This window comes from Sitophilus oryzae, unplaced genomic scaffold (genome assembly GCF_002938485.1).
Source record: "Sitophilus oryzae breed Bouriz unplaced genomic scaffold, Soryzae_2.0 scaffold_1002_pilon_pilon, whole genome shotgun sequence".
Classification (NCBI taxonomy): Eukaryota; Metazoa; Arthropoda; class Insecta; order Coleoptera; family Curculionidae; genus Sitophilus; species Sitophilus oryzae.
The window spans coordinates 74,004-89,040 of NW_022145619.1; the positions used below are offsets into that span (position 1 = coordinate 74,004).

General features: G+C 30.7%; 1 protein-coding gene across 2 annotated transcripts in view; it reads right to left on the bottom strand.

Annotated features, from left to right (window-relative positions):
• Positions 1 to 15,037, bottom strand: part of LOC115885285 (probable cation-transporting ATPase 13A3) — a 45,168-nt gene that overhangs the window by 21,023 nt on the left and 9,108 nt on the right. The window contains exons 1-7 of one of the 2 annotated variants that reach the window (XM_030904234.1): positions 8,963 to 9,000; positions 8,766 to 8,860; positions 8,346 to 8,513; positions 8,012 to 8,070; positions 7,885 to 7,955; positions 7,666 to 7,825; positions 5,089 to 5,293 (exon numbers count right to left, since the gene is read on the bottom strand). In XM_030904234.1, the coding sequence (XP_030760094.1) occupies positions 5,089 to 5,293; positions 7,666 to 7,825; positions 7,885 to 7,955; positions 8,012 to 8,070; positions 8,346 to 8,513; positions 8,766 to 8,860; positions 8,963 to 8,966 (762 nt within the window). In that variant the 5' untranslated portion in view covers positions 8,967 to 9,000. Of the gene's footprint in view, positions 1 to 5,088; positions 5,294 to 7,665; positions 7,826 to 7,884; positions 7,956 to 8,011; positions 8,071 to 8,345; positions 8,514 to 8,765; positions 8,861 to 8,962; positions 9,001 to 15,037 lie in introns of those variants that run through there. The other variant, XM_030904174.1, reaches the window with a different exon arrangement.

Below are 15,037 nucleotides of genomic sequence, written 5' to 3' on the forward strand. Positions count from 1 at the left end.
AGCTTACAATTTCAAAACAACCGTTTTTTAAATTCACCCTTTCTGTGCCCCTAACTCCCTTATAACTCTGTTTTTTTTTCTCAGGTAAGATTTCGACAGACGATGACAGAAGAAAAGCAGATGACGTCCCATACCAATCTATTTATTTTACTAAAAAAAGTTTCTAATAATTTTTAAGTTATCTATGGATGGGTCAATGCCTTCTATTAAAAGATCAGCCTACGGGCGAGATTTATGACGTCACGCTAGTTAGATATAACGGATTAATAAATATGTTGTAGAATACATGGAAAACATAATTATTCCTCAGATTTTTGGTTTGTATTTTAAAAATGATATAGTTTAAATGAAATATACATAATATACAGTTAATAACTACAACATATATACCTATTTATAGTAATAAATACTTTGGCAAATAAACTATGAACCATACAAATGCAGCAAATGTTTTACAATGTACAAATAATGTATAGGTACATAAGATAATGGGTAAAATGTAAATATATTTTAAATTTTGGGGTTTGAAAATCGATCTAATTTAACAAAAACATTTAATATCTACTAATAGTGATGTATTATTATTTGCATTCACAAAATTTATATGTATATTTTTGCAAGTATCAATGTTCGAAAAATTATATTTACAAATAATACAATATTATCTAAAAAGGCGTCAGCGATGGCTATGAAATGAAGATCGCTGGCATTTTATATGTTAAATTATTCTAAAATTTTTGATTTTCTTGGGATTTTAGGTTCGGGAAAAACGCTGATTAAGTTTTCATTTGGGTTTTCATTATTTTTATTTGGTTTAAAAAAACGTTTCGGCTAACTATAGCCTTCACAGTGTTGTGTCATATGAGAAAAAATAGTGTCGAATATAATCCAAAAATTACATATACAATATAATTCACACCTCATAATGTTTACTGCAATTAATAAACTAATATAAACTTATCAAAAGATGACCACATATTTTTTAAAATTATTATTCTTAACACTAAAATTATCTACATTGACTATGGAGTACGCAGTAAACATTATGTGCGTGGTGTGAATATTTTATATGCAATTTTTGGATTATATTCGACACTATTTTTTCATATGACACAACACTGATGGAGGCTATAATGTTAGCCGAACCGTTTTTTTTTAAACCAAATAAAAATAATGAAAAACCAAATGAAAAATCAATCAGCGTTTTTCCCGAACCTAAATTCCAAGAAAATCAAAAAATTTAGAATATTTAGAATCAAGGTTCAAGAATATCAAATTTTCCAAGATTGTAAAATTCTAGTTAATTATTTTATGTGTACAGTTATTTAGGGAATGGCATCGATGTTCATTTCCAAGCCAACTAGACGCCGATTTTTTTCGATGATACGGTATAATTCTTACGTAAAATGTAAATAACATTAAACCAATTAAAACCAAGAAATATGAATTTCTTAGTATTTTTAGTAACACCTTTATTCTTAAAACTTAATTTTGTATTATGCAAATATACCAATTTTATTGTTATTTTATTCATATTGTATTCAGCCATCACTTAAATATTTGATATTAATTTGGTATTATAAATAATCAATACTATTCATTAAAAATTACTGAACAAATATATGTTATGCTTAACATACATTATATATTATCAAACAAAAACACATTCTTCTTTTTTTAAACTGTATCAGTCTTGTCTTTACAAAAATCTTTTTAAAATTTGAACTCAAAATAATAATCTTTTTCATGATCTCTAATACACATATTCTTTATTTTTCCCTAGATCATAATACCTACTTACGTGTTTGAATCTATCGAAGCTGAACCAGCAACACTTGGAGTGGAGATTCCACAATATGAATAAAATAAACATAATTGTCCAGTTTTCATTAATACCATCATGGGAGAATATTATTTTTAAATTTATTAAAGATATTTTCAATAAAATTCTCTTGATTTATAACTCGTACCCACTTTTCTTGCTCTTCCGGACACTTTAGGCTGCCTCGTATAATAACTATCCTTAGTAACCATCCTTTCCACCAGGAACACAATAAAGATGAGGCATAGCACCAATAACACACTCCACTTAAGCTTTATTGATGAATTGTTAGAGTCTTAAAAAACACACACAAAAATCACGATAAGTAAAAAATGTATGGGCACTTTTAGGTTAAATCACTTGCACAACGTGTAATTTTTAAAATTTCTATTTTTTTGTGCGAAACCGAGAGTGACCATATATCTGGTAGTAGTTTATGTCACTTCAACACCAAAATAATTAGTTTTTTGCACTACAATAATAAATAATACCAAAAATCAAAGAGTTAAAACCAAAAATCAACCGACAAAATATGAAACGGAATCTAACCCAATATCTAAGTATGTACAGCTGATGAAGTAAACAAAAGTCCGCCCCCAGGCTGATCTTTTAATAGAAGGCATTGGATGGGTTTAAATATAAATCCGTCATGCGTCGTCATTTTGTTGTTTTTAACTAGTTTTATTGGTTTATTTAAAAAATGACAGATCGTATTTCAAGTTTATTGGTTTGACCGAACGATGAACGACAAACGGACGCCGATGCGTATGAACTCGCCTTTAGATTTTTGTCATTTTTGACGCTTGTCAAAGTCTTGCAAAATTATAGGTTATAATTTTGTGTCAACTTTTGTTAAATACCCTCACAGAATACCCTGCGTTTTGGAAGATGATGCATTTTGATTCGTATTATTACGTGTGTTTTGTGTCTTTTGAAGTCAAGTGGAGAAAAAATCGAGTGAAAATTAACTGTAGAACCCAGAGCACAGTTTATGGTTAATACACGCTGCCCAGGCAGAAAGTCTTATACACCAATGAAGTTGCCATCGATAAAGTTTGTATACCATCTCGTCGTAGATAAGTGCATCTCGTATATAAGGATCAAACTAAACACATACTAAAAACTGGAGTAGCTGTAAAATATCGACATCACACGATAGGTAAATAAAGGATTTTAGTACTGCAGAAAAATAATGTCAAAAGGTACTGGTTTAAAAAAATTAAGATTAAAGTTAATTAATCAACCTTTAAGGTATAAAATTTGGTAGGTGTTATTATTAATAAAATAGTTTGTTTTATTTACCTATGTTGTTTTATTTATTCCTGTGGAATATTACAAATTTGTATTTGCACATAAGTTATATTGATAAATATAATCATAAATGCGGGTAGTTTCATAAAGCTTGAAAGTAAAAAATAGTTCTTTTTATATTTTTTGGTATGTAGTGTCTTGTTCTTGTTTGTTTTGTATTAACACATACCGTTTTCATTAAATAAAATAACTCGATTACATTTGTTCAGTTTTATACAGTTTTTTTCACAATATTTTGAAGTAATCACTTGTCATCTTGTCAATCAAATTTTAAATATTTCCTGCTATGCGTTCCAGTTGTACCAACTTATTTCTTTGTAAAATAAAATAAACTACTTTGAAATTAAAATGACAGACACATCTATCACTGTTAAGGATCTTCTCGTTGGACAGACTATAATATGCATTTCCGCCCTATACTTTATTTACTATTTTTGGGAGTACTCACTCATTACCCCCCGAATTTTTTACACCATTTCAATGACACTCTGTATAATTTATATGGTTTTGTAACAAATTTCTCGCTATTTTATGACAAATACTGAAGCCCTGCAAACCTTAATCAAGCCTTAATCAAAGCACGTGTGTTTGGAATTTTGTACGTGGCTTAACACGACAAGATCGGGCTAAGCCTTGGGCAGATTTCTGAAATATAATATACAGTTCGTCTGCTGGATCTGTGTCTATGAAATGAATGCGGACAAAAAACATTTAAATAAACAGCAATATATTTTATACGTCGACTTGACGAGTACGTCACCGCAAATCGCTCCGCCCACTCATTTTATTGGCTACTTGCAAATTTGTCGAATTTTTATTGATGGGACGCGTCATCTAATTTTTTACGAAAAACATCCACAGAACGGACATATCTATGGGACAGACGTACTGTATATTTCCTTCGGCCACATACCCGCTTTACCCGACCCCTGAGAGCGACCCGAACAGTACAGCGTAATAGACTCTTAATGAAGAAAATGACAGAGTAAATATTCTAATAGATATATTAGAATCAATTAGAACATGTCTTTGTTGGAGCTGAAATTAAGATAAAACACAATAATTTTTCCAAAAAAATCCTTTATGGGTATTTCGCCACTGTACTGCAAGAAAATCTACAAAATTGGTGAAACATCTAGGCCCTTAAATGTTAGAATTAAAGAACATAAAGATTATTTAAGAAAGGGAGATTTTCACAAATAATCTAAGTTTTGTCAGCATTCTTGGGACACAGGATAAATTTTAATAACGCGAAAATTATAATGAAAGAAGCGATAGCCTCTAAAACAAAAATAAAAGAAGCTTTTTTAATTCAATCTAATAAAAATAAATGTATTGCTCATGCATCTGTAGATGTTAGTAATGTATGGCAATCGCTTCTTTGATTTTAAAGAACAATAGATACAACAATATAAATAAACATAACATACGTAAAATTTAAAAATAATCATACATAAAGTTTGGAGCTTTTTGGTTTTACCTTATTAAGTAATTGTTATCAGGTAGTAAAATTGTTAATTTTAAAGTTTAAATATCAAGTTAAAAATGTCATTTTAACAGAACGTCAACGGTTTCTTGTAGACGTATCTGTTTTAAAAAAGTAAAGTGTTCTCGAATAGTTGAATTTAAATATTTTAAAAAGTTTTTTTTTCTTTATTCTTTGTATTTTTTTGCTTCCGACGACGGAAAGAGATAACTTTCCGAAACGTTAAACATTTTTTTGTCTCTTTGTTAGACAAATTAGTATTACTGTAAACATAACTTCTTATAAGCAGCGTCCGTTTAGGTTTAACGCAGAAGTGTTTACAAAAAATAATTATTTTATTTTGTAGATTTTCTTTCAGTGCAGTGGCGAAATACCCATAAAGGATTTTTTTGGAAAGATGAATCCGCCACATAGGTATAGACATTTTTTAAAACACAATAATATTTGAAAGAGACTTTCGAGTACTTACTTTTCTAGTTTGTATGATTGATGTAGTTATACCAGCTACCGACATAATAACAATAGCTATGGCGTAGTAATAGTAGAACTCAGCTATCCAAACGATTAAACTAAATAGTTGAAACATGTAAAACGGAGTGAGAGCTTCCAGAGCAAGCAGTGTCAGAATACTTTGTTGTGGAGTTATGATTTGGTTGGTCCCATATACCATACGCCTATAAAAAAAACGTTACTTGTAGCTAACTATACACTATAAAAACAAGCATGACTTTTTATATCTATAATTAAATATTTTTTATGCATAAATCTATGCATACCTAGACCCTTAAAATTTTCATGTGTTGTAAAGCTTATTATTTTTTGTATTAGTGAAGCGATTTTGATGATTTTTTAAACAATTTGTAGCTAAATTTAGCCACAGCCAGAAATAAACATTGAAGGAGAGGAAATCTACGTGAATACCAACAAAATAAAAACCGCTATAATGTCTTTAAAGAATGGAAGAGCATGTGGCCCAGAGGGAGTATATGCGGAACTCATAAAATCTGGAAGCGAAAAACTGTTTAGAATGTCAACAAACATAGTTAACCGGTGCTTAAATGGTCATCCAGTACCTGAAAAGTGGAAAAAAGCATATATCTCATCTATATATAAAAAGGGTTCAAGGAAGGATCCCAATAACTACAGGAGAATTTCGGTCACCAGCACTATGAGTCGCCTCTATCGAAGGATACTGAGGAACTTAATTGAAGAGGAATACTCCAGCTACGAAGAAGAAGAGCAGAATGGTTTCAGAGGCGGAAGATCATGTACAGATAATATCTTTGCTTTGAAGAAGAAATCTGCAATGAACCAGGAAGTTCATATAACATTCATCGATCTACAAAAAGCATATGATACAGTGCCAATAATAAAATTATGGGAAGTATTGCACGAATCAAGAATTAACGCAGCTCTGATAGCTGTACAAAATCTTTACCATGGAGGAAAATCACAAATAAAAACGGTCAACGGTCTCTCAGCGGAAATTTCTATCACTAAAGGGCTCCGACAGGGTTGCTGTATATCCCCAACACTATTTAAAATTTATATTGCCAGGGCCTTATATCTATGCAAAAGAAAATGTAACGGAATGGGTATAGAACTAAATGACATATGCCTATACACCTTGCAATTTGCGGACGACCATAATTGTAAACGACAAAGATGACATGGAATATATGGTGCTGAAAATAATTGAAGAATATGCTAAATGGGGTCTCACAGTAAATACAAAAAAAACAAAATACCTTCCAATTGGAGCCAATACAGAAAATCTTATTTTAGACAATAATATGGAAATTAGGGCATGTGAACAATTAATATGATACGGCCACGTTCAGAGAATGCACAATGAAAGAATTCCAAAACAAGTCATTCATTGGATACCACCTGGTAAACGAAAGAGAGGATGTCCCGAAGAAAACATGGATGGAAGGAATAAGAAGGTCGATGAGTGAGAAAAATTTGACCGAAGATCAATGGGAAAATCGCACAGGGTGGAAGTTAGGCATCGGACAACGTCATAGGACGTTCTGACCCGAATTTGTATATATGTAGCTAAATTATTTGTCTTTTTTCGTCCACTAATAATTAAAAATTAGAGTTCCTATCTGTCTATTATATACGGGTAAAAACAAAAAGTTGTTGTTTTGGCGAAAGTTTGAAACACCCTGTGGAACGGTTTAATAAAGTAATAAGCTTGAAAATCACTCTGCCATGAAGATGCATCTTTTTTCGATAGTTTCTTTTTTGATTCATCTCAATAGCTTTATTTTTATTGGAGATACTTGCTTTTAAAGATGACTAGTAATGATTTACTGCCATTCTTTACATTAAAAACATATTTTTGCTTTTGGTCCTCATCAACACACCTATGCATTAGTGTTTATTATGTTTGTCAATGTCACTGTCATTGGAACAGTCACATTATCATTTTTTTGGCAGTTTCTCTAGCAGAGATGGTTTTAAGTACAGAAGTTGATCTCTACCATGCCCAATTAATGCAACAATACAAATTCTGGGCTTGAAACTAACTCTGCTAGAATAATAACTGCCAAAGAAAAAATAATAACAAGATTTTCAATGACAGTGACATTAAAAAGACAACAAACATTCTTTCAGAGGTGTGTTGATTGCTAGAACCAAAAGCAAAGACACGTTTGTAATGTTTAAATTGTTGTAAATCGTTGTTGTCTTCTTCAGAAGCGAATATCTCCGTCAAAAATAAAGCTAATTGGATAAATCAAAAAACAAATTATCGACAAAAGATGCATCTTGATCACAGAGCGGTTTTTAAATTCCTTACTTAGTTAAAGAATTTCACAGAGTGTTTTAAACTTTCGCCAAAATGACAACATTCTATTTTACCTCGTATAACAGACAGACAAGGGTTTTAATTTTTAATTTAAAAAGGTGATTAAAAAGTCAAATAATTTAGCTACAAAATGTTTAAAAAATCATCAAAATCGGTCCACTAGAATGAAATATATTGGAATTTAAAATACATGAAAATTTTAAAGTGCGTAAAAAACTAAAACAACCTTACTTTCTGATTTGTTCGTCGTTCGATTGTCCTTTAATAAAATCGTGTAAATCTTTCTTGGAAATGCCGTTTTCTAGACCAGCTAATTTCACAAAATTTCCTCTGATTTCATCCCAAATATAAATCAGTTTTTTGCACTTAATCACTCTAATTTGAGGTTCCTCTAAAATATCACAGTTAATATATTAATTATTTATACGAAATATTATTAATTATTATTACCCATAGTTTCTCCATGAGCTAGTCTGAATTTTAAAAGGTTCGCCACATCTTTTTTTCCATTTAAATTGTTACTAAAATTTTTATAAAATAAAAATATGTATTTCTATAAAAGTATAGTTAGATTTACCTGGATATGGTATTGACGCTTTTCACAAAATGCGTTTTCAGTTTTCCCGTATAGTTGTCCTTAAAATAGAATTCAGAAATTTAGTATACCGTACGATCGAAAAAAAACGTCACCATAATTATGCATATATTTGTTTTTCCAAGTGATTTTTTTTACATTATTAATGTTTGATTATTTATAGGGACTATTTTGAAAGAATATACCGTTGATTCTTGATTCGAAGGTTACCGTGACACCGTTTTTTTTTCGATCGATAAATTTTTTAGAAAAAAATTATTGTAATTGTAATTTTTTCCTGAAATATACATAAGTAATAAGAACATAAAAAACTTACAGTTATTAGTACTTTCTCAGCACGTCGCAGATCGCTAGGGTTATGTGTGGATTTTAAGTGCCATACAGGGTACCAGTGAAAAATTAATCTCAGTATACCGATGGTTAGAATGTAGAAAAACCAGCAAATGTTGTTTTTCAACCTACTGAATACAAATCCTTGTATTTCCTAAAAAAATAATAGATACAGTATAAAGAAAAATTGAGCTTGCAGTAAGCTTATTACAAGTTTAAAAATTTCTTCATTCCGTTATATTTTTCTTTAAATATATACAGTGTGGTCGAAAAATAAAGGTAATAATGTTTAACGATTCAATTTTTTTAGAGATTTTTTCAACTGAAAGTCTTATTGATAATTTTATAATATACAGTGACCAAATATTTAAAAAAAATACCACTATACGTTAGAATTTATACCTACCATTTGGTCGTCTTCACCAAAATTAATATGTTGTACACCTCCCCGTGGAGACACATGATTTCCATTATTTGTATTTGGTTTTTTTAATTGACTATCTAAAAAAAAGAACAACATAGATTTAAAAAAAAATATAAATTTTCTATAAAATATAATTTAATTTCATTCGTTTTTTGTTAATATTTTTTTTGTGTTCGTACCCATATTTTGGAAAGCTAGGTGCAGCAGTCATTGGGAAAATGATTTGAGGCATAAGAAGTATAGAATTTATAAGCCAATTACAATTATATTGCCATAAGATAGGCAAAAATCATATTTTATCTTGACAATGTGACAATAACGTATTATAAGTCCAATAAAGACTGTAAAAGATAATATTTTACTTTTTATGAATGAAGCCATACTAGGCTCACTTCGTAAGTAATTGAGGATTAGTGCATTCTGTTTTTTCATTAATTTGCGTCACGAGAAAAAAGATTTATCACTAAAGAAAAAAACTGGATACAAATATTACATCTATTAATAAGTTTAAAATAATATTATAGATATTGCACTCCAACTACTATAAAACTACACTCACCAGCACGTACAACGGACACACCTTAAAATATTCATGTAATTTAAAGTTTAATATATTTTGTTTTAGTGGGCCGATTTTGATGATTTTTTAAGCAATTTGCAGCTAAATTATTTGACTTTTTAGTAGCTCTTTCTAAATTAAAAATGAAACTTTCTATCTGCCAATTATACGAGGAAAACCAAAATGTTGATATTTTGGTGAAACTTTCAAACACCCTGTGGAATATGATAACAACGCAGGAAATTTAAAAATCATTTTATCATCTAGGTACGTCTTTTCTCGAGAGTTTTTTTTTTTTCATCTCAATAGCTTTATTTTCATTGGAGATATTCCCTTTTGAATAAGACAGTAACGATTTACAGCAATTTTAGCATTGATTTTTGGTCCTTGTCCTTATCAATCTATACTAATACTAATAGAAGAAAAAAGATTAAACGGCTCAGCCCTCAACAACTCGTAACCGTATACACCAGTGTACACTAGTGCAGACACGCACGCTCACACACTCACACAACCACACCTACACTAGTGCAAACTGATGTAACTGCCTTCAGGCTTCATCAGTACGGTAAGGAATGAGGAAGCGAAGAAACCGATCCCAAAACACAAAAAACCAGGAAGCAAACGATGCAACGAGGCACCGTGTGCAACCCAGGAGATGGAAAATAAATGACGAAGAAACGAAAATAAAAGATGGAAAATAAAAGGAGCAAACGGGAGCCTAAAGCCCCAATTTGCAGCCAAGAACCAGAGTCGCCCAGGATTGTGGGTTTCGTCCAGAACAGCCGCAGATGTAGCCAACAGCAACCCGCCGCAATACCCTTAGCCGTGGTACCAATATGGAAAAGAAAGAAATAGTGAGGGAAATGTATAAAAAAGAAAAAAGATTAAACGGCTCAGCCCTCAACAAGCACTTGTGTACACTGGTTACGAGTTGTTGAGGGCTGAGCCGTTTAATATTTTTTCGTCTTTTTTATACATTTCTCTCACTATTTCTTTCTTTTTCTTTTTCATACTAATACTAACATATATAAAATCCTTAAGTGACATAGGAAGGGATTTTTGGAAGTTCCAGTTCCAAGGGGGTGAAACCACCTCTCAAACATTACAATATTTTTTATTTAAAAAACGGTCAAGTTTCCGAAAAAACGCTTAAACAGGTATATTTTGTTTTGTTTTTTTACATATTTTAAGATTTTTTAAAAATGTATACAGGGTGTTTCGAAAAATCTGGTCATGGATTAATCACGATCCTGCTTAAAGCGCTTGACGTAAAAAGCTTATTCTTTTTTTTGAAAAAATCACAATGCCGCAAACGTATCGTGGCTATTTTGATCGGTTTCGAAGCTACAGGAGGATTCTCAAATTTTGTACTTTTTGAAAGTGTTCGATAGTTTGTTTATTTCAGCAACTACCCAAAAATGAATTATACATTCTGAAGGCACTTTTCTGTGTAGAATGCAGTGGCGTAGTCAGACTTTTTTCGAAAAAAATATTTTTTTAGATATTAACTGTACTTCTGTTTTGTTAAATAGTTTCCTGATTCAGCTTGGCATAGGCTTCTCGAAAATATATAACACTCTATATTTATTTTCACTATTACCTCAACATTTCAAATTTTTCTTAAAATATCCAGTTAGTATAGTAGGCCGCGCCGAGTAACAAAAGATGAAAGTCTGACTACGCCACTGCATTCTACACAGAAAAGTGCCTTTAGAATGTTTAATTCATTTTTGCCTAGTTGTTGAAATAAACAAACTATCGAACATCTTCAAAAAGTACAAAATTTGAGAATCCCCCTGTAGCTTCGAAACCGCTCAAGATAGCCACGATCCGTTTGCGGCATTGTGATTTTTTCAAAAAAAAGAACCCGAGACTGCAGTATCAAAATTTGAATATTTCTCACGGTTTCCTAGATACCCTATAGAAACAACCAAAATGGTCCACCCTGTACAGTATTGAACCTTTAACTAGTTCTGAGCTAGGGGTTGGCAGATAAAGATCGTGCTCCGCTTTCCAAAGTGGATAGTTGTGAGGTGGCCTTTCGGGAACAGCAGATATATGTGCTTGCGGATTAAGCAAACGGATCCAAAAATGATTAAAGAAGTAATAGTCAGTATTTTAAAAATTTTAAAGAAACTCTAGCAGTGAGTTCTACCGTTAATAAATATCGAACTGCTCTCTTTTGAAGTTTGAAAATACGATCAAATTTTGTTGCGCAGCAAGCAACCAGAATGGAAGGGCATAACGAAGATGTGACTCAAAAAGAACATAATAGGCTATTCTGGAGGTTGATAAGGTAAGAGGTTAATAAATATCGAACTGCTCTCTTTTGAAGTTTGAAAATACTGTAAAATTTTGTCTCAAATAAATAAAATAAAAAAATTTAGAAAGATATACTAGAAAGTCAAATAATTTAGCTACGAATTGCTTAAAAATCATTGAAATCGGTCCACTAGAACACGCAATAATATATTTAATATTGCTACAATTTGTAATAATGGTTTTCATTCAAATTTCAACGGTTACCTACAATCTGAATATTCTCTGGCACAAATTGTGAGAATTACCACCACACTTATTGTTTGCAATTTTCGTAGAAGATTAAGCATATTTAACTATTTTAGAGATCAATTACAAATTCATAGAAATAAAAGATAAATGCAGCAGTGTTTTCTACAATTTTTCCATGTAATTGTAGGTAACTAATAGGGATCATGGCGACCTCAATGAACAGATAAAAATTGCTCGGTGCCCTAAATTTTTGACAGGATGAATACTGACGTCAGCACAGTGTAGAGAGGGACTCAAATTATCAAGTGCAAGGACACAATTATTCACTTAATCGAGGAAATTTGTACAATTGCGGTTGATATAGCCTAAATACATATTTATTACCAGAGATGCAAGCTCACAGTAAACTTTTTTTTTTTTTGATTTAAGTCATTTTAATGAGTTAAGTCATTTGATTTTAAGTCATGTTTCGAAAGCTGACTTAAGAAGACTTAAAAAAAGAAATTATTTCGAAATAGAAAAAGGTTTGTAGAATGTAGAATGTAGGATGAAGAGGGGGGGGGGGTAATCACTGCAACCTTAAAGATCTATTGTGTCCCCCTTCCTTGAGTCATCACACAATCTATAACCCATCATACCCCTGTTGTAAAATATAGACTTAAGTCACTAAAAGACTTAAGTAACGTTAAACTGATTTAAGTCCTTAAAACAATGATAAGACTTGAAATAAAATGATTTAAGTCAAAGACTTAAGACTGAAGATTTAAGTCTTTTGTAAACTGACTTGTTGCAGCTCTTTAAGTTCGAATATATACCGAAATAGGGTTCAATTGGTTGATGTAATTGTTTATTCCAAATTACGTTTGCATGTTTTATGGAAGGAAGTCATAATTTCACAGATAATGCATCTTATGTCATACTAGGATTACCTTTTATTTCGAGATATAGAAATAAACAATAAAAGCGTATTAGTACAAATCAAATGCTATAATTCATTAATAAATCGTCTAATTCTCAGAAAAGTTTCTAATTATAAGCGATAAAAAGATAAAAAAAACGAACTTAAAATAGATTAGAATCGAAGAAAAAATAGATTTGTTACAAGCAACTAGTTACAAGTTCTATTTAGCTTGCAATGTTAAATATGTCCATTTTTCTAGTAAGTTTCACAATTTTTTTAATCTTTTTTTTTTGTCCGATTTTTTAAAAAACATATTTTTTATACAAATGTTTTTATCTTTATCATGCTATAAAAAATATAATAAGCCGACAGTTTTGTACCCAGCATGTCAAACGGTTTACTAAAATTTTCTGGTTATTTTCAGATAATCTCATTGTTGAAAAATAGCTTAAGGATAATTATCAAATAATATAAATGGGCTATGCATAATCATCATCTTCATTTTCAGCTTATTCAACTATATCCAGTTATGGAAATGGTTGACCTTTATTATTTGAAGTAGTTGAAGTTGTTGGGCATTTCGAAAAAGCAATCTAAAGATAAAAAACGCTGCTAAGACTATCAAAATGTTGATCTAATAACAATTTGACGTATATACTATTACGTCAAAAGCAACTTTTTTCAAAGCCTACCACGACTTCACTAAATCATCGTTTCTTGTTCACTGTTATTAATATCTTAATTATTAGATATTATTAGATAATACATCTGGTATTATGGTATTCTGGTATTTCGTCGATTTTAAAATCAACTAACTATTTCTATCTTATTTTTTTGTTAGAATGGGCATAATCAAGAGGGCTACTGATACCGCGTTGTAAAAATAAGGTAATTAAGGACTTATTTTTTGGTATTTATTATAATTTTGCTAATATATTCGGTTTGAAAGAAGATATCAGGATGCGGTTTTCTCTGACTTTTTAAGCTTTTACTACTCTTTACTATCAGCTAAGATTACATATATACTATCGTATTTAATTTGTATGAAAAAACACGCAACGTATGCAACGCCCCCTAGCGTCTACGTTCAAAAACTTATTATTATTTTTTTATGGTGTAATATAGAGTAAGAAACGCTCTTTTAAACAAGCACTCGTTTGTTGAATTCTTATCATCCAGTCCGGAGTTTTTAACATTTAAAAAAGATAGATATAAACTTCCCCCACTAATTTATTTTAGCAGATAGGGGAAAATAGTTCTAACAAGAAAAATCCAAAATTTACTGAAGATTATGATGCTATTATTTAAAATACCCATTATCTAAGCAAAATTCGGTAAAAATTCTATTTTCTTATTTTCCAAAGCAGTTGCGCGCTCTAGCGGCCGTTTTGCAAACTTGAAAATAATTTCCAGTAATTTCTCATAGCTCCTTTAGTTATAAATATTTTTTTCCGTAAGCCGTACGGCTAATACCTTACGAGATACAGCCGAGAGCTATTTTTAGTGGGACACCCTGTACATTTTGTATTAAAAAGTGTAAATTTTATGCTTCACTACTTATTCTGTATATTACGACGTTACGAATTCATTATTATTTTTGTTTGTTTTTATTGTCCAATAGTTATACATGGTTGAAGGAAGCATAACAGAGCATACCTATTGGTTGTATTTTTTTATCTAATAATAGCCTTGAAATTTTAAATTATTTTTCCATTTATTTAGTTTACAAAAATTGTAATAAAAAACTCCCTTGGCAATTTTGTTATATAACAAATCGAAATATAGCTATACAAAAAAAAACTATAATAATCTGTAATAATATGAGTGATTCGATCAGATAAAAATTAAACAAAAAATTCCTTATATGTGTATAGGCTTGGTGCATTCTCCGCCGGTGCTGCCACCATCGGAGAATATCGTAAACAACTAGTATATACAAATACACGGGTTTAAATAGTGAGAATACGAAAAATGTATTATTTAATTATTCTAAAAGTGTTAGAAAGTATAATTTGTGAATATTCTAAAAATAAAAAAAAAGTAGATATTTTGATATATTCAGCAGGTCTAACTTGTATTATAATTTGTCTAACTTGTATTATAATTTATTATTCCAGCTAAAAAAACGTTTTAGAAGAGTTCAACTACGGTAGCGAGCATAGTATTCACCGGTTTTGCTAGTGGGGTCATAATAATTGAGGCTATTTCGGCTAAAACCAATGACTAAAGAATATAAGGACATGTAACGCCCCTATACGGGCTGCAGCAGAATTTGTGACC